The following is a 21935-nucleotide window of genomic DNA, read 5'->3' as shown; positions in this document are numbered from 1 at the left end:
ACAATTGTTCTTCATTTATGCTAGTTTAATAACACATCATTTAAGAAAAGGCTAGGAAAACAACAGATAGGGAATCTGCCACCTGGGCGACTGTCCTAAATGCAGATCAGTATTGATTGATTAACTTAAAAATTTATTTATTTATGCATTCGTATCAGAAGCATGAATACTATATTTGTCTTCAAGCCAACACTGAACATTTACTTTAGTTATGCCATACTTTTCTTGCGGCTGCACAACTGTTCTTTATTTCAACAAGTTTAATAACCATGAACTTAAAAATGGCATCATAATATAGATGAGAACCCGTTGAAAATTTGCCGGCAATACTTGTTCCACATATCTTTACAATACGATGATCCATCACCAAAATATTCCTGCTGTCTGTAAAACTTAAATTTACTAAGCGTCAGGTACAGTAGACGCGTTATAACTCTGCTACTGAGTAGCCAAGGCCTCTCTAAGACTTCAAAGGCTCGCATGTTTCGATGACATTCTGCAGATTTCAGAAACGATTTTGTAGAGGCTAACAAAATGTCATTCTCTCTTCACTATTTCCCGAGTTCCAGTGACGTTACACAGGGGCACTGTACAACCGGTTGCCGCGGCTAGCGATGTATAAGAAAGAGATGGACGTTGATTGTCAACGAGTTTTTTCACGGGGTGAAAAGAATCAGCCTAGTTACCATGGTAGCTACAGGGGCGTTCATTACTGTTAGGTCGCGAATGCAAGACGACCCTTGATTTTTCACATGAAATTCTGGGGGAAAAAAATATCGTCTTGCATTCGGAGAAGTACGGTACAAACTACTTCACAATTCTTCCATTCTGTAAGTCATCTTTTTCCCAATCCTCACAAGTCACACTGTATAAAACACAGTTGGTTCCAATCATGACCTATAGACTTGAACCAGCTACGTTATTAGGAACAGAGTGGACATCAAGCTTTAGAAGTGAAGTTCTTCCACTCCTGTCTCCAGAAGACCAGGAGAGAGAGAAACTGAACACTCCGGCGTGCTGAAAAGAGGGACCGCAAAGACTAAGTAACAATTGTCATAAACATTGTAATTTGGACTTTTGACCTGTTATGTTCACAATAAATAAATAAATAAATAAAAGCCTAGAGACATCTGGGAAAAATAAGTTTGGACATAGCCCAAAGAAATGCAGGATGGCAACTAAAACTGGAACAGCAACTATAATTGGGTGGAACAACTTGAAAGAAGCTAATTTAAAACCGTACCAGACACACTGGAGTGGATAATGATGAATATGTAATTGTATTCAGTAAAACTGCATGCTTGGAATTTCCAAAAGCACATTTCTTTAAGTAATTTTTCACCTTCAGAATTATCATGTGTGACTTATTCAATGGCATCAAGTATTCACAAAAATATGGTTGATACAGAAAGAAAAATATGAGCTTTACTCACATGAATTTTCCAAGTTTTCTGCACCAAACTAGCATTCAGTGTGTATGTCGTTTATAACTAAAACTTTATTTACACAATTTATTACAAGAAATTTGTCACTGGGTCAATTCATATGAAACTTGCCTTTCTCTCTCCCTCCCCAGCATACACTGAAATCTAGGACACTTATAACAAAAATATGTCATGCACATCACATTTCTGAGTTTTCTCTGATAGTTTTAGCAGGCTTGTTCCCTCCCACAGGTACATATTAAACAGTACTATGTATAAATTTAATGTATCTGCTTTCAGCACTATTATATACTTTTCTACAACATATATTTTGTACAATTCAGCTCTAACTTTAACAAAATAAATAAATAATTAAATAAATAAACAAACTTATATAGTTTTTTTAATAGCATTCATATGTCATTAGAGATATGAATACATTCTATCACTTGGCAATTCTCTAGCACCTTCTACAGTGAAGAACACCAAGATTTAGCCTGAAGTGAAAACTCAACATGAGTTTCCATTTTCAGATGTATTTTGAGTAGAACTTTCATTGTACTGGCACACAATACAATAAAACATCACCTTCCTTGTACTCCATAGATAGAATTCAATATATGAAAGATTTTGTAAAGTAAAAATGTATACATTAGTCAAACATAAATGGAAAATCTTTCTATATACATATCACAATTCACTCATAAAGAATGCAGTATTTCATACATTTTAAAATATTTCACAAGTTGTGTACAGCTGTATTAAAACCTATGAAGAATAAGTGTCTGGGCATTCTCCAAGACAGGGACATTTATGTCTGGATAGGTTAACAGATGATCAGACGTGGTGATGACAACCGTCTGCGTTGTCTGTTCTTGCTCTGGCTCCTGTTCCACAGTATGTACAAGAGAATGTTTGGTAAGATCACGTTTCTGGGAAAACACCTGTCCGCACTGTTCACATCTGAAAGGCTTCTCGTGAGTATGTGTTCTTCTGTGTTTCAACATATCGTTCTTCTGCGTGAATGCCCTCCCACAGATGTCGCAGGCGTACGGACGCTCACCAGTGTGCGTCCGGATATGTACAACGAGAGCCCCCTTACGCTGGAACCGTTTATCACAATGGGGACAAGGGTGAGGGCGAGCGTCTGAGTGGACACGGGAGTGCTGGGCCAAATTACTTGAACACCGAAACGCCATTCCACACACCTGACATTCGTATGGTTTTTCACCTGTATGAATGCGTTCGTGAACAAGGCGAGCTTCCTTGGACAGGAAGCCATCGCCGCAGAACTGGCACGTATGGGGCCGCTCTCCGGTGTGAAACGAGCGCATGTGGTACGTTAAAGTGCCCTTGTTCGACAACTTTTTACCGCACACCGTACATTCAAACAGTTTTTCCCCAGTATGCGAGCGCATGTGTATATTTAAAGTTTCCTTTTTGGCAAGCAACTTCCCACAAACCTCACACTTAAAAGCCACTTGGTCCGGATCATCTCCACCATTCTGCTGCTGAATACTTCTTTCCACCTCCAACTCCGTATGCTTTTTACGATGAGTGAGCACTGCTCCCAGTGTTGGAAAAGACTCATTGCATACCCGGCAAGTATACTTGCGTTCTTGTTCGTGCCGTTTAACATGCTGAGTCATGTTGCCCCTGCGATTGAATTTAACCCCACATATGTGACACTTGTACGGTTGTGTTCCCGAATGTGCAGAGCCGTGTTGTCGAAGCTGAATCTTCTTGTGGAAGTGTTTTCCACAGATATCACAACTGTACGGCCGAACACCATTGTGGACGTTCATATGCTCAGATAGATGGAATCTGGAACGGAAACCTTTTCCACATTTGGCACAGACCTGACGATTTTTCACCATATCATCTAAGTGTGACCGCTTGTGACTTCGGAGATTACTCACATGCTTAAAAGTCTTGCCACACAGATCGCAAAGACATGGTGTCTCTGACGAATGAGTGGACTTGTGTATATCGAGGCTTGACAAAGAACCATAATTTTTATCACATTTATCACACTGATATGGCTTCTCATCACTGTGAGCTGAAATATGATGTTCTTTTAAAGTCTTTTTACTACGGAAAGGCTTCCCACAATATTCACATACAAAAAATGTTTGTTCCTGACTTTTAGCTTGCAACCGCGTGTGAGTACGTTCATGAATTTTCATAGTAAGAATGCTATTGAAGATCTTATCACAATAATTGCATGCATACTGTGGCGGGTGCTTTCGTCGCTGGTGCAGCAACAGGGCAGATTTCCGAGGAGCTTCATAACCACATATATTACACTTAAATTCTTTCAGTCGCTGGTTCTTTCTTCTCTCTCTCATAGCCAAAGTGTCCTCATCTACATCCTCGTCCTCGTCTTCGTCATCGTCATCATCCTCTTCTTCCTCTGCCTCACCATCGTTTACCTCTTCTTGACCTGTTTCTTCACCCTTCTGCATGATATCCTGGATTGCTCCCACTATCGTAGACTGCAACAGACTGTCGGTCTGAGTAGCCTCAGCAGGCACAGTCACTTGGAAATTTTTCTTCACCGAACTGTTTCCCTGCGGATGGCCGAGAGTTTCGATGCGAACATCCACCACTTTACTCCCGTCTTCCAACTCGTCGCCAAGAGTTTCTATTTTAACAGTGCCAACTTCCTTCATTTCTACATCTCCAACTCGCATCATACTATCATCCATACGTTGAATAATAACATCATCACTTAACTGAGGCAAACTGAAACAAAAAAAACCAGTGTCATTACTATAATATTTCTGCAGAACTAGTACAGATTATAATATTCTCTTAAATGTTAGAATTTATTTATTTACCACAATTCTGACAACAGAAATATGAAAGGGCTAATGAAAAAGGCGTGACCCAGAATTTCTGACATTTTCCATAGCTCACATGAACAAGTAGTGGTACCAAGTTCTGATATCAGATGCCCCTCGGTGTGTGTTTCAACAATTAGTCTGCCAACTGGCATCCTCGTAAGCGAATGTGTTTCTGAGCTTCAGTGCCTTTCTTTACAGTGTCTCTGTTCTTCTCCAAATTTTGAAAGGGTTGATAACAAGGAACAAAGTACCTATATTAAATTTTGCATCAAGCTTAATAAAACTGCAATTGAAACCCATCGAAAGGAGGCTTTTGGTGACCATGCTATTAAGCCAAACAAGAACATTTGATAGACACTATATAGGCTTTTGGGCTTATGCCATGTCAAGAAAATAAGGACAAATTGTCCCCACTTTTACATCCTAGGATATATAAAATTCCCTGTACTTGCAGCAAGGTATACATTGGTCAAACATGTCGGTCCATTGGTACTCGTATCAAGAAACATGAATGAAATATTCGTCTCAACCAGCCAGACAAATCAGCAATAGCTGAGCACGCCCTATTCTCGGGTCATGGTATTGTGTTCCAAGATGCGCTCTTACCCACACACTACAGGTTCAGGATTATATAGGAAGCTGTGGAAATACATACAATTTCATCAGGGACACTGGCTACCAATAAAGTAATATGTGGTTGCCAGCCCTTCCCTGTCCCTTCACTATTGTTATTTCGTTATGGTGTTTTCCACATTCATACGTTTCCCATCACCAGTGTTTCATTCCAGGCTTGAGTCAATGTCATACCTACATGTGTGTGTACATATGTTATGTGACTCCCGTTCAGACTGATTCTGATGGTTCTGTCAGTTTCCCCTTTGACTGCTAGCGCTTTACCATGTACGGTGAAACATCTGGTGACGAATGAACGTACCACTTCCACTTCTATCATTAACGTCTGAATTCAAACTTCATTCTTGGAGAAGTGTTCCTCGTTGAAGAGACGAGATTTTCTTCTGAAGACACAGAGCAATGTTCTCTGCGAAAGGTAAAGAATTTCACCTTATTTTCTTGACACGGCAAAGCCCCAAAGCCTATATCATATCTGTAAGTATGGGCCGTGAAAGCATCAATAGTAACAAGAACATTTTAGTAGTTTAAGCATTTCAAACTAAGCCACAAATCTGTGGCAGATGGCAAACACGTCAACTATTACCATGCACACCTCCTGAAACTACTTCAAAAGTGCATTAAGTTATCCATGAAGACAGAAATCACCTGACATGGAACTGGGACTGGTTACTGCGTCCTGACAATGTGCCTGCACATACCTTGCCCATTGTGAAGGACTATCTGACAAAATACAGCATGACAACCATTCCATATATCCCCTACTGACCTGAGCTGGCCACCGGTGACTTTCACCTCATCCCTAAAATGAAACCCTGATTGAAAGAATGGTGATTAGACTCGATTGAAGAGATCCAAGTGACGTCGCAGGAGGTCCTGAACACACACAGAAGCCGGAAGACTTACATGGGTGCCTTCAAAAAAGGGAAAATCGCTGGAATCACTGTATTCACAGTCAGGGTGACTAATTTGAAGGTGATGGTGGAAATTAGAGTGATGATGTAAGTACTCATTTTTTTAGCAAATTCTTGGAAAATTTGAGTAGCACCTCGAAATATGAATAATGTTTCCTAACCCAATCCTTGAGATAACACTGACTTGGTTTACTAAATTAGTAAGTAAATAGAGAAATAAATAATGTGTAAAATACATGTATATGTAAATTCTCACTACTCATTAGTATACTCACATACACAGACATACAGTTTCTTTAAATAATGTCCCTACACAGACATACAGTTTCTTTAAATAATGTCCCTCTTCATAAAAATGAAATTTGGGAATAAATAATTAGGGCTTGGATTTCAATGACGTCATATTTTTATCCTGGTCTCCTTTTACAATTTTATACTTTTATGGCAACAAACAGAAACCTGGACAACTGATAAAGAAAGACGAGAGTTGAATACAGGCAGCCAAAATGAAGTTCTTGAGGAGTATGATACAGAAGAGCAGAAGAGACAAAATAAGAAATGAGAAAATCTGGGAAGAAATTGGAGTGGAAAAAAATGAATGATAGAATAGAGAAGAGCCGATTAAGATGGTTTGGGCACATAAAGCGAATAAGTGACAAAAGAATGGAAAAAAAAAGAAGTGAAAATGCAAATGCAAGGAAGAAGAGGCCGTGGACGACCACGACTGAGAGGGAAGGACACAATCCAATGCAGTATTATAGAAAAAAATCTGGACTGGGACACAGTGTTGGAGGAGGAGTGGTGCAAAGACTGAAGAAAGTGGAGAGGAACCATATTTGCCCCTATCCAGCTACAGCTGAATAAAGGGAAATGACGATGATGATGGCAATAAACAGAGAGAGATGACCAGCGAACATCATGCTAGCAAACCATCCACTAGAAAGTGTGGAAAACTTTACATACCTTGGCAGTGTACAGTAGTATCTCGAGACTCACTAGCCACAAAGGAGGTGGCAAATACCCACACTCCTCTGGGATCCCAAAGTACCAACAAAGTCAAAGGTGGTGATGTTCAATCAGAACTCTATACCAATCTTAATCTATGGTATTGAAACCTGCACCCTCACAAAGAAGGAATCTGACTGTAGAACTCCTCCACCTTCGCAATGTATTAGTCACCTATAGGTGCATTCACCTTGAGACCTGTGGAATATGTCTCTTTCAATGAAACACTTACTAGGTTGTGTAAAATATGATCTTGAATATGACCTGCGGAATATGTCTCTTTCAAAGAAATGTTACACACCTGTATGATGTCAACGTTGATTGAATTGACCTGGAGCTGCAGTAGGGCGACTGTCTGAATATGGTACAAAGTTTCGCATAGCACGGTTTACAGTTAGCAATACAATAACATCCACCTCTTGACGGACTGCGGTCATCATTTCAAGTGTGGTATTGCTCGTCCGTAGTGCAATATTTTATTTGTATTCCTTTTATCTATCTAAATTTGGAAATGTAACTACTAAATTGTAAATTATTATAATTGTTGAGTGATATTTTGTAATGTTCTGGAAAGTTTTGTGACATGGACTTACAGAACAGAAGCATGTTTTTACTAATTTTGGAAGATGGAAAGTTCGTATTAGGGTTAGGTGATGTTCTGGAATATTGTGAAAACATCACGGCTTGGTAAGGGGTTTTGATTGGTGGATCTGGGTGGCGAGAGGGAAACTTCAGTGGTCTGATTGGTTACTCGGTGATCGCACCGAGGCCAGCCTTGCCTTCTTAAGAGAGCGAGGCAAGATTTCATGGTCTTTTCATTTCTCGTCAGTCCAGCGATCAGACGCACGTCGGCTATCCTCCCTCCCAGGATGGGCTGCCTTGGGGTAAACACTGTTGGTTTCATTTCCATCTTAATTTATATTTTTGCTTGTATTTTCCATAGGAGTTTACGTCTACTCGCCCAGACTCGCCACTCAATTACTCAGATGCCTTAGCTTTTCAGCTGGGCCTGCCTGTTCGATTTTGGAGGAATTCCCCCTTCTCCTTTGGTTTGGTAAAACGCTAGCAAGTGTCACTGCAGGGCAACTGATTGCAGATGGATTTGACTTAAATGAAAGCTGGAAGCATGAGTGGTCAACAAAAACATTGGGAACAAGTGTCCACCATCTTGATCCCACAAAGAAACCAAACGGTTTTGACCTACCGAGGAACTTCTGGTGCTGTATCAACAGGTTAAGGACTGGACAAGGTTGCTGCAATTATTTCAGATACAAGTGGGGTTGGATCAGTTCACCAATGTGTGATTGTACCCTGGAAGAACAGACGATTGAGCACCTGGTCCAACGCTGTCCTCTTCATCCATACCCTGGCACTCCTGGCGATTTGTTCGCTCTCACACCCGGTTTAACTGAATGGCTGAGAAGGATTGACTTTAAAGTTTGATTTTGCTTGTATATATATTGTATAAAATCACCATACGATTAAATAAATAAAGTAAAACGCGCAATTACTGTAGTAGATTCATTTTATTTCCCTCGGGGTTTGCCTCCAGTAACTCCATATTACTTGATGCACGCTAATTTTTCCTCTGCCCCTCATCAGAAGTGTTTCTGGTGTGGGAGTAAGTTGAAATGGCCTTGCATCAAGTTTAAGTATTTCAGGTTTCGCCTTTGCTTCCATTACATGGTGTGATTGTCTGAAAGCGTGTTAACTCACACTTAATTTTGTATTTGTATCATGCAGTTTCTATTAGCCTTAAACGTTGTATTCTGGTAAGCGTTAAGGTATCTTTGGTTACCCTCTTTGACTTAAAAGTAGGGTTGGGCACTATGTCCCTGTTTCGGCACAATGCGCCGGTGCAAAGTTATGTTCCACTGTTCCAGAACACCGAGTGTCAATTGTTCCGAAACATTCTCAAGCGAGCCGGAGACACTGACTCGCTGTCCCATCAGAAGCGCCACTGTGCACTGCCCTTCGCCTACTAGCTGAACTGTGCAGTGGGCGCACGGGACGCGGGACTGTAACTGTGCAGTGTAGAGAGAACTTCGAGAGGCAACATTACATGCTTCGCGCCAGTGGGAACTGGGAATGTGCCTGTACGGAACGTGCTGTGTGGTGTGTGCCTGTGTGTAGTTATGGCCATGGTCCAGCATAAAGCTGCAGGGAACGTGAACGAACTGTCTGAACACTGAAATTTGCGCCCACTAATCACGTTTAAAGGCTGCTTTTAGGTTAAGTTTTATCCGGTCAATATAAAATACACATAACACGGTTACAACGGCAGTGCAGGTGTTTAAAAGTAACCAATTCAAGAATATTTTCACCAGTTGAATGTATTGGCCTGTATTGTGAGTAATTAGTGAGTAATTAAATATCTCGAAAATTTCCCTCAACACTTTCTCGGGGATTGACGTTAAATATTAATTTGGACTTTAAGGAAACTTTTAAGCCCAAGAAAAACATGGGTCATCGCTTTAGAATTAAAGATATAACTGGATGAATACATTGTTGTACTTTCGTGCTGTTAGACCGGGCGCACATTGAGAAGCAGTTGGCCGCAGAGCAGGGAAGAGCAGAGCAGAACAGCGTGAAGCTTACAAAACTGCGAAGTGGACGTGAGCATACATTGCCACGCAGGGTCTCGTCGGTTTTCAGAAATAACATGTTTTCTTTAGACTCTGTGATACTGGGGCATCCAGTATAAAGATGCTCTTTTTTTCGTTTTCTTCAAGCATTCGCGATTTTTCTCATTTTGTTAGTCATCTTCACAATTTCCCTTGTGCTGATGGCAACGCGGTTATTCAGCTTAAGACAATCGCAATAAAAACAACCACCTTCGCCAGTTTACAAGACTGAACAATATTTCTATGTTACCGATGTTCGGCGTTCATATGGACTAAGCAAAGAATTCAATTCATGATTATTTTTTATATTTTTTACGTCGCACCGACACAGATAGGTCTTATGGCAACGATGGAATAGGAAAGGGCTAGGAATGGGAAGGAAGCGACCGTGTCCTTAATTAAGGTACAGTCCCCCCCCACCAAGCATTAGCCTGGTGTGAAAATGGGAAACCACGGAAAACTATCTTCACGGTTGCCGACAGTGGGGTTCGAACCCCCTATCTCCCGAATGCAAGCTCATAGCAAGGCGATCCTAACCGCACGACCAACTTGCATGGTAAATTCATTAATAGGATCACAGTGGGGGAGAGGGAAAAATATGTATTTACAAATGTACTGCTAGATTTTCATCTAGTTGTCACAAGACACAAGATACTAAAATCAATCAACATTGACAATCTGTTGTGAACGCGTTTGCATTTATATTTGACAAGACATGATAAATGATTTTCCGTATTTATCTCTTAACATAAATGTGATGATGGATGACGGCGACGGAGTCGGCGATGATGCTTTCCATAATCAGCATTAGATTTTTGTCTTAAATTCTATATGTTGCGAGAACTTAGGTCACGGATTGTTTCATAGATATATGAGGATTACATTCTTTTGTTTGCTGTTTAACGTCGCACTAACATATCGAAGGTTTTCGGCGACGGAAGAGTGGAAGTTTGGGAAGGTAGCGGGCGTGGCCTTAATTAAGGTACAGGCCCAGCATTTGCCTAGTATGAAAATGGGAAACCACGGAAAGCCATCTTCAGGGCTGCCGACAGTGGGGTTTGAACCCACTATCTCCCGAATGCAAGCTCACAGATGCGCGACCCTAACCGCACTGCCACTTGCTCGGTGGATTACATTTTAGGCCTTTCTCTAAACTACCTTGTTACCAAGCGTGAATAAAATTATTTATAGCCTAGACTGTAGTGTCTTATTCCCCGAATTTACATACCGATTTTCATTAAATTCTGTTCAGCCATTTTCTCACGAACATACATACATACGTACATACATATATACGTACATACTGCATTGCAGTCCACATGATTCACATAGTACCTACAAAACATGGTGAGACCGAACGGCTGTGGTAATTTTCTCCTCCATTTCTTAACAAACTGCGTGACACGTGCGCAGGAAAACTGTTTCTAAGACTGCGCGTGGTAGGCGGAAGTAGGTGCTCTGCTCTGTCCTGCCCTGTCTGTCAACTTGCGATGGTGCAATGATTTGTGTGGATTACAAAAATCTGCTCTGCGCTGCACTGCTTTAGCTGCTTCGCCTGTGTCCCAATCTTATGCTCTCTGCACTTCGAATTCCTTCCCTCTCAACTTCCATTTACTTTCTTCAATATTTCGAAAATTTCCCTCAACACTTTCTCGAGGATTGATGTTAAAAATTAATTTGGACTTTAAGGAAACTATAAGCCCAAGAAAAACATGGGTCATCGCTTTGGAATTAAGGATATAACTGGATGAAAAAATGTTGACACTCCAACACAGGGCGGCACACAGCCGGTATCGACAGGCAGACACAGCCAAGGCCAACTAATCTATCTAGTGCGGCCTTGGCACAGCACGTTCGGTTCAGGCACATTCCAGCTGAAGCGGAGCATGTCCTGTTGCCTCTCGAAGTTCTCTCTAGGACGCAGTTACAGTACTGTGTCCTGTGTCCCGTGTCTCGGCACTCTGTACCGAAACACTCCGCCTCAAGCTCCTAATGTTCCGGAACAAGTGAATGTTCCGGTCTGCCCAACCCTACTTAAAAGGAAAGCTCTTAGCAAATTACATCTAAATTGTTGTTTGGCGATATCGTAACTGGATTTTTGAATTGATGGATTTTGTTCCGAATTTTCTTTGTAATGTTTATTTTGGAAAATAATATCACGGATCAAGGGATCACCATTGATTTTTCTAGAAACCTGCAACCTATGCATCCCAATGCCCCTGGTAGGGTTTCCATGCCTGCTCCACATTCTTTTATTATAGTCGTCATGTTGCCCAGCCTGACGTTCATTTGTTTAGACTTGATGCAGTTTATCTAATGTTGGGTTTGGTGCTATGGATGTTAAAGTGCCGTGTAATTTAATATTTCCTTTTACTTTGCTACGTATTGTGTAACCACTGGAAACCGGTTACACACCTGGATGATGTTGACGTTGATTGAATTGGCCTGGAGCTGCAGTAGGGCGACTGTCTGAATATGGTACAAAGTTTCGCACATCACAGTTTACAGCTAGCAATACAATAACATCCACCTCTTGACTGATTGCAGTCACCATTTCCAGTGTAGTATTGCTTGCCCGTATTGCAGTGTCCTGAAACAGGCCAATGCACCTCGCTGATTCCCAGGATGTCCACGTTTATCCTCTCTATTTTACGAATTGTATTTGCAATCTGTCCTGTCTCAAACAAACTTCTTGAATACCACATCACAATCTTGATGTCCAGCCTGGAGATTCTAAGTGCCATCTGGCCATCTAAGGTCTGCCAGGGATATTACGTATGATGTTCTATTGGCTACTGTAAATTTCTCTCAACATCCTTCTATATTTTCAAGTTCCGAATGTCTACGAAGTAAACAATGTTGAGTTTGTTTGTACTTGCAACTCAAAGCTGCAGTGCACTCTCCAGACATAGTCGGCTTTTCTCACCATCAGGGGCTAAGGTCGAGTGTAAACTTGGTGTTTCGAGCTACAGTATCCAAGGCAAATGAGGTCCAGAATGTAGCCTAAATTCTTACAGTACTTCACATCACGTGTGAATTTGTTGTTTGTAGTTATTAAATTGTTGTATTTTGTGTATATTTTTCATAATTCAAAATAACGTGACCTTTTAAGCAAGTCAGAACCTAGGAATAAAGACTCCGATTTACAGTGGAACCTCGATTCTCCATTTTTGGAGGGACCACCGAAAGAAAACGTACAACACGGGAAAACGGAAAATCTGGGAATGAATGAACCATGAACAATTTGGCTAAACATCACAAAAAAAAAAAAAAAATATATATATATGTATACTTAAAATCTTACAAACACCCCTAAACCAAACTATAGCCCCAATGGGCCTTCCGCCTACCAAGCGACCGCTGCACGGTCCAAACGCCTGCAAATTACGAGGTGACGCACGGTCAGTGTGACGAATCCTCTCGGCTGTTATTCCTACCTCTCTAGATCGGGATCGCCATCTCGCCATTAAATAGCGCCTCAATTAAAGGTAATCGTAGAATGAGTGAACCTGGAACCAGCCCTCATATCCAGGTAAAAGTGTCTGACCTGGCCGGGAATCGAACCTGGGACCTCCGGGTGAGAGGCAGGCAAGTTCGACCGCGGGGCCGGCTTCAAACATTAATTACCGGTACGCGACTTAAAAGTCTCGAAACTTTACATTCAGTTTTACCGGGGAAACTTCTTTCAGTTCAGCAACTTTGATCAGTCAAACTGTTCGAAAAACCTAATAACATTAAGCCAATCGACCACAAGTATTTTTTAATTTTCTAATCTAGTAAAATAAAACACATCGGATACAAAATCGTCCAACATGATGGCGAAATCCCTTTTTCTTTAAATCTTCCATTGTAATTTGGTCACCGGTATACTGTTCGTAGTCAGTTTGTGGAAATCTACCGCAAATTAGAATCGACTTTTAAAGGTTATGTTGAACTCGAGAATGTTATTTCGAAGGTAAGTATCGATTCTCAAGTTTTCGAATGCATTATATTCAATAATGTCCGTCACTAATCACGATTAAATTGGAAAGAGATAAAATATCATCAAAACTTCCGAATTTACGGTTATTCGCGACCTTGACCTCAGCTAGAAAACGCGCTCGCTGTCCAAGTCGATACAAGTGCGAAATGATGCAAAGGTTTTTACATGTAACGTGCGCAAATAAAACGACTGCGGTTTTAACATTTTAACACAATAACGTGAAATTCCTAGTCTTACATTAGGACCAAAACAGTAAAAGGCAATCCCAAAACCTTCCATGGCTTTCTGTATGTAAGGTGCAACATCTGTTCAGGTCTCGATAACGTAATCGTATGCGATAATATTAAAATACTAAATTTATGTTACTTAAGAAGGAGCAGTTTACATTCCTGCCTGAAAGCTCAGTGACTATACAGTGCCCTGAGGGAAGTGCCGAAAACCTGTTCGGCGATACACTCGGAAAAAAAAAAGCAAACATCTAACCCTGGACATAATGTAGACGCTTTGCAAGTACGAACATTTGACGAAACTCCTTCCGTCTTCAAGTAGAGCTGTCGAAATGCGCTCTGTCTCCTTCCAATTATTGTGGACACACTCTGCTTTGTGATTTCAATTCTCTAAACAATACCACCTGAATGCGATGCTAAGATGGTCCCTTATGCAAGTTCACCGCCGATCGCTTTTCCTCTTCCTCATATTACTGCAATGACTGGACGTTAACACCAAGATCCGCAAATATGCGTTGCCGTCCTTTCATGAGATACAGTTTCTTGAAAAACGTGTGATCGAGGATTTAGCGTTGATGGGACTGAAATTTCTGAACGGTTGATACGGGAAATCGTTTCTTTGAGGAACGGATAATGCAGGATTTTTACAACGTGATTTATTAGGATGCTCGCGGGACCACGTAATTTAAACGGATAATACAGGAAAACGTAGCTTCCGGGAACGTATAATCGAGGTTCTACTGTATTGAAGAAGTTAACAAAAATTCTTCCTAAAGAAAGATTGACATTGCTAAATGACTGGGTTCAGCACAATCAACATTAAATTCCATTGCGAGTAGCAAACACAAAATAGACCAAATAGAAAAAAATGGAATGTCTGCGAAGGAAAGAAAGACTGGAAAAGAATCTACATACAGTGAGTTGGAGTCTGTACTCATGCCTGGCAACAACAAGCCCAAGCATCAGGCATTCGTATGGACAGTAGCATCTTACAAGAGAAAGCCTTCAAGGTCACAGGGAGAATGAACATCAAGAATTGCTCGATTTCCAGCAGGTAGATCTCCTGCTTCAAAGAGCGGTACGGGCCAGTGTGTAAGTAGCTAGCAGGCGAGAGTGCTGCTGTATATATGTCAGGCACAGAAATGTGGTTGGAATACCTTCAAGCGATGCTTGAAGGGTACGAACTCCGAGACATTTACAACGCAGTAGAAACGGGTCTCTTTTACAATCATCTTCCTGACCGTATACTACCCGTAAGGGGAGAATCGTGTCATGGGAAAAGAGTGAAAGATCGCATGACTATTCTTTTGTGTTGTGACAGTGACAGATCCAATAAGCGTTGCTATTGTTATAAAAAAAGTTTCAGAAAAGCAGGTGTTTCAGAACATTCCAAAGTTACCAACACCAAAGCATGGGCGACCACAAACATTTACGTAGGATTTTTTTCATGTGCTGGATGCTTCCATGGGGACTCAGCGGAAGAAGATAATTCTGTTTATAGACAACTGTGCTGCCCATACAAAGGACACTGCTTTACTTCGTAACAAAGATTGAGATTTTCCCCCAAAAAACCACTAGCGTCCTGCAACCATTAGATCCAGGCATTATACAGTGCTTCAAGCAGTCTTACAGGAAGCAGCTAGTGCAAAGAGCCATGTGTCTCAAGGAACATGGAAAGAAGGCAGAAATGAAAAATCAACGTCCTGTGGCTACAATGAAAGTGTTTAATATATTGACAACGTGGTCGACGGGGACCTATGTGTGACAATTGGGGAAAGTTGGGCATGAACGATGTGGAATTTGATACTTGTTTCTTTTTTCACGTATAATTCTGTTATATGTTTTCTTTTTTCAGGTTGTTTATGAATTTATGTATTCATAAATTAGTTTTGACAGACTGAAGAACATAACAGTTATAAATATTCTATGCTTTGTCTGACTACAACTTTATTTTCACAATGTAGATTAATTATAGTTCATGCGATGCTTACCCAACTGGAATAATTTGTTGATCTCTTCCCGGTTCTTGCGGATTCTCGTTGTTATCCTTTGGGAGCAGTTGCATTGTCCTTAACATGTGTGAATTCCGTAAGGCAGCGTAACGTTTTGAAGCGTTCCACTCAATTCTTCCATTCTGCTTTGGCTGAAATGAAAATATAGTATTTCCTTAATTTTAAGGGTAACTTATAAAGATAAAAGGTAACAATATCAAAAACACCAACAACAAACAAGAGAGCAAATTCTTAGAATATATAGTAGCTGTGTGAGAGATTTCAGGAAGGGGAAATCCCTAAAGAAAAAACTGGGAGAAAACTGGTTTTTTTTGTTTTTTTTTACGGGAAACAATCTCTACAGCTGTAGACTCGAGATTATGTTGAACCAGTATAAAATATTAAAAAGAAGAGTCCCCAAACCCCTGATTGCTGCTATAAACAGTTTTACTATACTGTGTCCGGCTCCATGGCTAAATGGTTAGCGTGTTGGCCTATGGTCACAGGGTTCGATTCCCGGCAGGGTCGGGAATTTTAACCATAACTGGTTAATTCCGCTGGCACGGGAGCTGGGTGTAAGCGTCGTCTTCATCATTTCATCCTCGTCTCGATGCGCAGGTTGCCTACGGGCGTCAAATCAAAAGACCTGCATCTGGCGAGCCGAACTTGTCCTCGGACACTCCCGGCACTAAAAGCCATACGCAATTTTAGTTTCATTTTACTGTACTGTATATGTATAGGAAACAGATGGAGAGCAGCAACTCACAGTGTAAGCCTGCACAAAGAGAGTAAAGAAAAAAGAAACACACGGGTCCAAAATTTCACATAAAAAGAAACCACCACCTCTCCTTCAAATACAGCAGCCAGTTTTGACGTAGAATACGTACAGCGTGATAGGTACTGTCGAAATAAAGTAGTTAATAATAATGTTAATTGTTTTACGTCCCACTAACTACTTTTATGGTCTTCGGAGACGCCGAGGTGCCGGAATTTAGTCCCGCAGGAGTTCTTTTACGTGCCAGTAAATCTATCGACACGAGGCTGTCGTATTTGAGCACCTTCAAATACCACCGGACTGAGCCAGGATCGAACCTGCCAAGTTGGGGTTAGAAGGCCAGCGCCTTAACCATCTGAGCCACTCAGCCCGGTGAAATAAAGTAGTTAGTACGGATTTGAAATACTACTGTTAACAATCTCTTAGTTCTAAACAAATTTACACATCTTGAAGACCATGAGTTCTAAAACATTTTACACCACGGGGGAGTGGGGGGCGGGGAGGGTATGATGTCGACGGCTGGAGCTTTAGTAGCGCGGAAGTAGTCTCACAATGTTTGGCTGCCTGAATGCAATCTTTGTGCGAAGGGAGTTCAATATCTAATGCAACACATTCTTTTTCTAAAAGCAGCTTGGTTTTATTGAAGATTTTAAATACACCATGATATTCCCCTAATCCTTTTGCTACAACACCCTAATTTTCAACATAATTGCTGTTCAATGCTACAGCCTTACGCCACCATAATGTAAGGGCCTGTATCAATAACTTCCCCATCATCCACGTAGTGCTTCCCGCGGAGTGCATCCATCACTGGGCCAAACAGATGGAAGTCAGAATGCATGAGGTTCGGGCTGTAGGGTCGATGAGGAAGAACAGTCCACTGAAGTTTTGTGAGCTGTTGTGACACAGACATGTATAAGGTCTTCATTGTCATGGAGAAGGAGAAGTTCGTTTGCATTTTTGTGGCTACGAAGATGCCAAAGTCTTCTCTTTAATTTCCTTAGAGTAGCACAATACACTTCAGAGTTGATCATTTCACCACGAGGGAGAACATCTAACAGGATAATCCCTTCAGAGACCAGAAGACGGCAGCCATGACATTACCAGCTGAGGGTATGGTTTTTAACTTATTCTTCGTGGGAGAGTTGGTGTGGCACCAGTCCATGGATTGCAATTTTGTTTCCGGTTCGAAATGATAAATACACATTTCATCGCCTGTGACAATGTTTGACAAGAAATTGTCCCTTCAGTTTCATAACGAGCAAAGTAATTCCGCACAGATGTTTCTTCTTTACTTTCTATGGTCTTCCGTTAGGTGTCGAAAACCCAGCGGGAACAAAGCTTTGAATACCCCAACTGGTGGATAAGTGTGTCAGCACTACCAACAGGAACGTCAAGTTCAGCAGCAAGGCGTTTGACTGTGTTCCGTCGATTGCCTGGAATAAGAGTGTTCGCAGATTCCAACTCTGCAGGCGTCACAGCTGTGTGCGGCTGGCCTGCCCGCGGGAGATCAGACAGGTTTGCTCGACCATAACGTCATGATGAAACATGCCTCGCCAAACAACTCACCATGCCTATGTCCACTGCCAGGTGTCCATAGACATTCTGCAAGCGCCTGTCAATATCTGTGATGCCCTGGTTTTCGACCAAAAGAAAATGAATAACTGCTCTCTATTTGCTACGCACCTCCATTACAGATGCCATTTTGAAGGGTAGTTAGAGCGCTGCCATCTCTTGGAAATTAGTGAAACTCTACAAGACAAAGTGGGAATATTCAAAGATACTCTAAACAAAATAACAAAATTAATCAAACAGGCTTTCAACGTATTAGGTCGTGTTACGTACATGTAGTATGTGTTGAAGAGATGTTAAGTACAGAACAAAAATGGCCAGCCGGACACCAGTGGGATCCGAACCACAACGTTGAAAGTCTGTTTGATTACAATGCGGTCGTGAAAATTCAATATTCAAAATAACAAAATTCTTTAAACCGAAATTGGCCGAGTAATAAAACATGTTGCATTGTAAATTGAACGCTCCTCCTATATGATATTTCGAGTTTTACTCTAGAATAAAAGACCTGATTTCCACCCTGTCAATACAATTGTATTCAAGAGTATCTCAAAGTCAATATGGAACAATGATGAAGTTTGTAATTTGTAATTTCCAGTTCTCCCAATAACTGTAGATGTAGTCAGTTATTGGTTGTATTTTGAGTTCTTTTAGCACCTCTTCATTCCTTTTATGGTCACACTTGATGTATCCTGCAGTATGGTGCGCGAACATTTCTCGTGCTGTGATTCTTGCAACATATACCCCATGACTAGATTTTATATTTGATGCCATAATCAGGTTTTCAAATCTGTCAACAGTGAAGTTATATAAAATGAAGACAATGCTTAATACATTTGACGACAAGGTTGCCCACTAACACCATATCTCTTTAACTTGTTCATAGAAAATGCAGTTAAAGAAATAAAGGAGCATACTAAAGGAGTGAATTTTTAACAGTATTCAGGTGCATAGCAGATGATATTGCTATGTTAGTTAATTCTGAAATGGACAAGAGTAGGATGGTAAGAACATTCAACAAATCCTTAGAAAATGTAAACTTAAAATAAATATGAGAAAACAAAACTCATGATAGTAGACAAAAAGAAGCCTACAGGTAAAACACTTAAATAACACACCGATAGAACAAGTCACAGAATTTTCCTACTTGGGTAGTGTAAATACAGTAGAAGTCCGCTATAGCGAGTTAGGATACGTGACGCTGTTTGAATAAGAAAACTGAAACGTTTGCAACAAAATGCTATCGATCATCTTCGGTACGGTATAGTTTTCTCACTTTGTGCATTTGCGAGCTCTCTCGTTGACATTCAAAGGCGATGTTGGAGTTTATTAGTAATACCCATTGACTGCTGTACTCTAAGGAAAATTTGAAATGAAAGAGCAAAACACGTTTTCGTAATAAATGCGTAAATAACGTGGCCGATAGCAGTTGTTAACTCGTTAAAAATAAAGGCTGAAGTAAACGATATCTTAATTTTAATGTTATATACAGAAATTAAGTAAGAATGTGATACACCTCAAGATATGGCAGAGTATATCACTGATTTCAGAGGATATTTCATATCTTCTCGCGTCTAGTTACGGCTATTTACATGTAAATTTTTTGCGAGGAGGTTATTTCTCTACATGCGTTCCAAATATGTTTTCATGATAGGCTACATATACGGTTAGGTTAGGTGACGCTGTTTGAAGAAGAAAGCTGAGGTGTTTGCCACAGAAATCTCTGGAGTGATACCGTATTTCTCCGAATCCTACACTTGTTTTTTTTTTCTCAGAATCTCATGCGAAAACTCAAGGGTTGATGCATTCGCGGCCTAACAGTAAGTTAATGGATACCACTGGCAACTACCGCAGTAACAACGCTGCTTCTTTTCACACGCGCACAGAACTCGTTGACAATAAACGACCGCCTCTTTATACAGATCGCTAGCCGCGACAACCGGTTGTACAGAGCCTGTGTGTTTCTCAAATCTGCAGAATGGCATCAAAGCATGCGACCCTTCGAATTCTTAGAAAAGCCATGGCTACTCAGTGGCAGAGTCATAACGCGTCTATTGTACTTGATGCTTAGTAAAATTAAGGTTTATAGACAGCAGGGATATTTTCGTGATGGATAGTCGTATTGTAAAGATACATGGAAAAAGGTATTGCCGGCAAATTTTCAACGGGTTCTAGTCGTTATTATGATGCCAATTATAAGTTGATGTTTATTAAACACACGGAAATGTAGAATAATTGTGCAGCCGCAAGAAAATACGGCATAGGCCTAACTTCTTCTTCTTCTTGCGTTACGGCCTCTGTAGGATCACGGACAGCTCCTTCATGGATTGCATTTTCTTCTTCTCCTCCCACAACCTCTTCATCCTTTCTCTTCTTCTCTCCTGCTCTTTTTCCGAGATATTCAGTATCCTCTTCTCTTGTCTACTCCACTGGTGACTCTCAATCCTTTTCCTGTATCCATCCCTATCATTGATCTCTGGCATATTAGTCGGTATGTACTTGCTTCTCCAATTTTCCTTTTCTTCCACCTTGATCCCCAATTCCGACCAATCTTTCCGGAGTTCAACTACCCACTTGGTTCCTGTCTTTCCTCGTGTCCTCGCTGTTGTTTCCCATACTCTTTTCGTCATTCTATCAATATTCATCCTGATTACATGTCCCGCAAACCTTGCTCTTTTCAGTCTGATTTCTTCTGAGATTGTCCTCATGTTCCGGTATAGTTCTTCCCTGGGTCTCCTCATCCATCTCTCACCTCCTCTCTTAGGGCCTAGTATTTTCCTCAGTATTTTTCTCTCCTCTTTCTCTAGTTGTTCCGCACCATTTCTTCCTAGTGCTATTGTCTCAGCAGCATATAGTACAGCATTTCTCACCGTTGCCTTGTAATGTCTAATCTTTGCGTCTGTAGATATATTCTTTTTATTGTATATATCTATGGTCATACAGAAGGCTGATCGCATCTTCTTTATCATCTCTGTTATTCCCTCATTGCTCCTATTCCTTCCTGTTATAAATTCTCCAAGGTACTTGAATTTGTCCACCTTTTGCACGGTGCCTTCCGGTGTTGTCCAATCCTCAGTGGTATTCAATGTCTTTGTCTTGTTGTAGGCGTGAAGACGAAGAGTTAAAAAATGCGTACTGTACAAAAAATGCATTCAGTAGTCCGTAACAAGGACGCTATAAAGAAGTCGAAGATGAAATTGTGAGGTATGTGCACAAAAAACGCAAGGGCGGAATGGCCATACCGTGGCGCAATAAACTTGTTCGTTGACTTTCAACGTTCGCGATCAGGCCAATACATCGCTAGCCGCCGAATTTGGCCGAACCCGACAAGCGAGACGTGCGTGTAGCAGCAGCCGGTTATATCTGACGCAGCGTAAAAGTAACAGTTTTATAGACAGCAAGAATACTTTCCTGATGGATCGTTGTATTGTAGAGACGCATGGAATAGGTATTGCCGGAAAATTTTCAACGAGTTCTCTTCGGTATTATGATGCCAATGGTCCTTAAACCCACGGAAATAAATAATTGTGCAGCCGCCAAAAATAAAGAAATACGGCGTGACGAAAGTCAATGTTTGCCGTCTAAAAATAGTCTAAAAATGCGTAGGCCTACTGTAAGACAAGGCATTCATATGATTTTACAAACTTCTTTTTGAGCCTGATTAAAATTTTTTGAAGGAAAAAGTGGGGTCATCTTGGATTCGGAGATATACGATACTTTTTTTTTTTCAGAATGAAATTAAACATACACTTTCACGTAGTATCGGATTACGAAAAATAACAAACAAGTAAGCCGTAGCATGGATATCATCTACGGAAATGCACGTTTTGAACAGACTGATTGCTGTTTCATACCAATTTTAAAGTGCATGAAGGGTTTTCAGACTTTTATACAAAAATCGGATATAATGACAATCCGTTATAACGAGTAAATTTTTCGCTGTTA

The 21935-nt window shown here is 40.8% G+C and overlaps 1 protein-coding gene across 3 annotated transcripts in view; it reads right to left on the bottom strand.

Moving 5' to 3' along the window:
• Nucleotides 1-1022: 1022 nt before the first annotated feature.
• Nucleotides 1023-21935, bottom strand: part of LOC136884295 (zinc finger protein 271) — a 54085-nt gene continuing 33172 nt past the window's right edge. For all 3 annotated transcript variants that reach the window (XM_067156364.2, XM_067156365.2, XM_068229911.1), the window contains 2 exons: nt 15644-15795; nt 1023-4169 (listed from right to left, as the gene is read on the bottom strand). In XM_067156364.2, coding sequence (XP_067012465.2) covers nt 2186-4169; nt 15644-15795 — 2136 coding nt within the window. In that variant the 3' untranslated portion in view covers nt 1023-2185. The remainder of the gene's footprint in view (nt 4170-15643; nt 15796-21935) is intronic.

Source organism: Anabrus simplex, chromosome 12 (assembly GCF_040414725.1).
Source record: "Anabrus simplex isolate iqAnaSimp1 chromosome 12, ASM4041472v1, whole genome shotgun sequence".
Lineage (NCBI taxonomy): Eukaryota > Metazoa > Arthropoda > Insecta > Orthoptera > Tettigoniidae > Anabrus > Anabrus simplex.
Note: the sequence above shows the minus strand (reverse complement) of the source record. Positions and strands in the feature narration are given on the sequence as shown.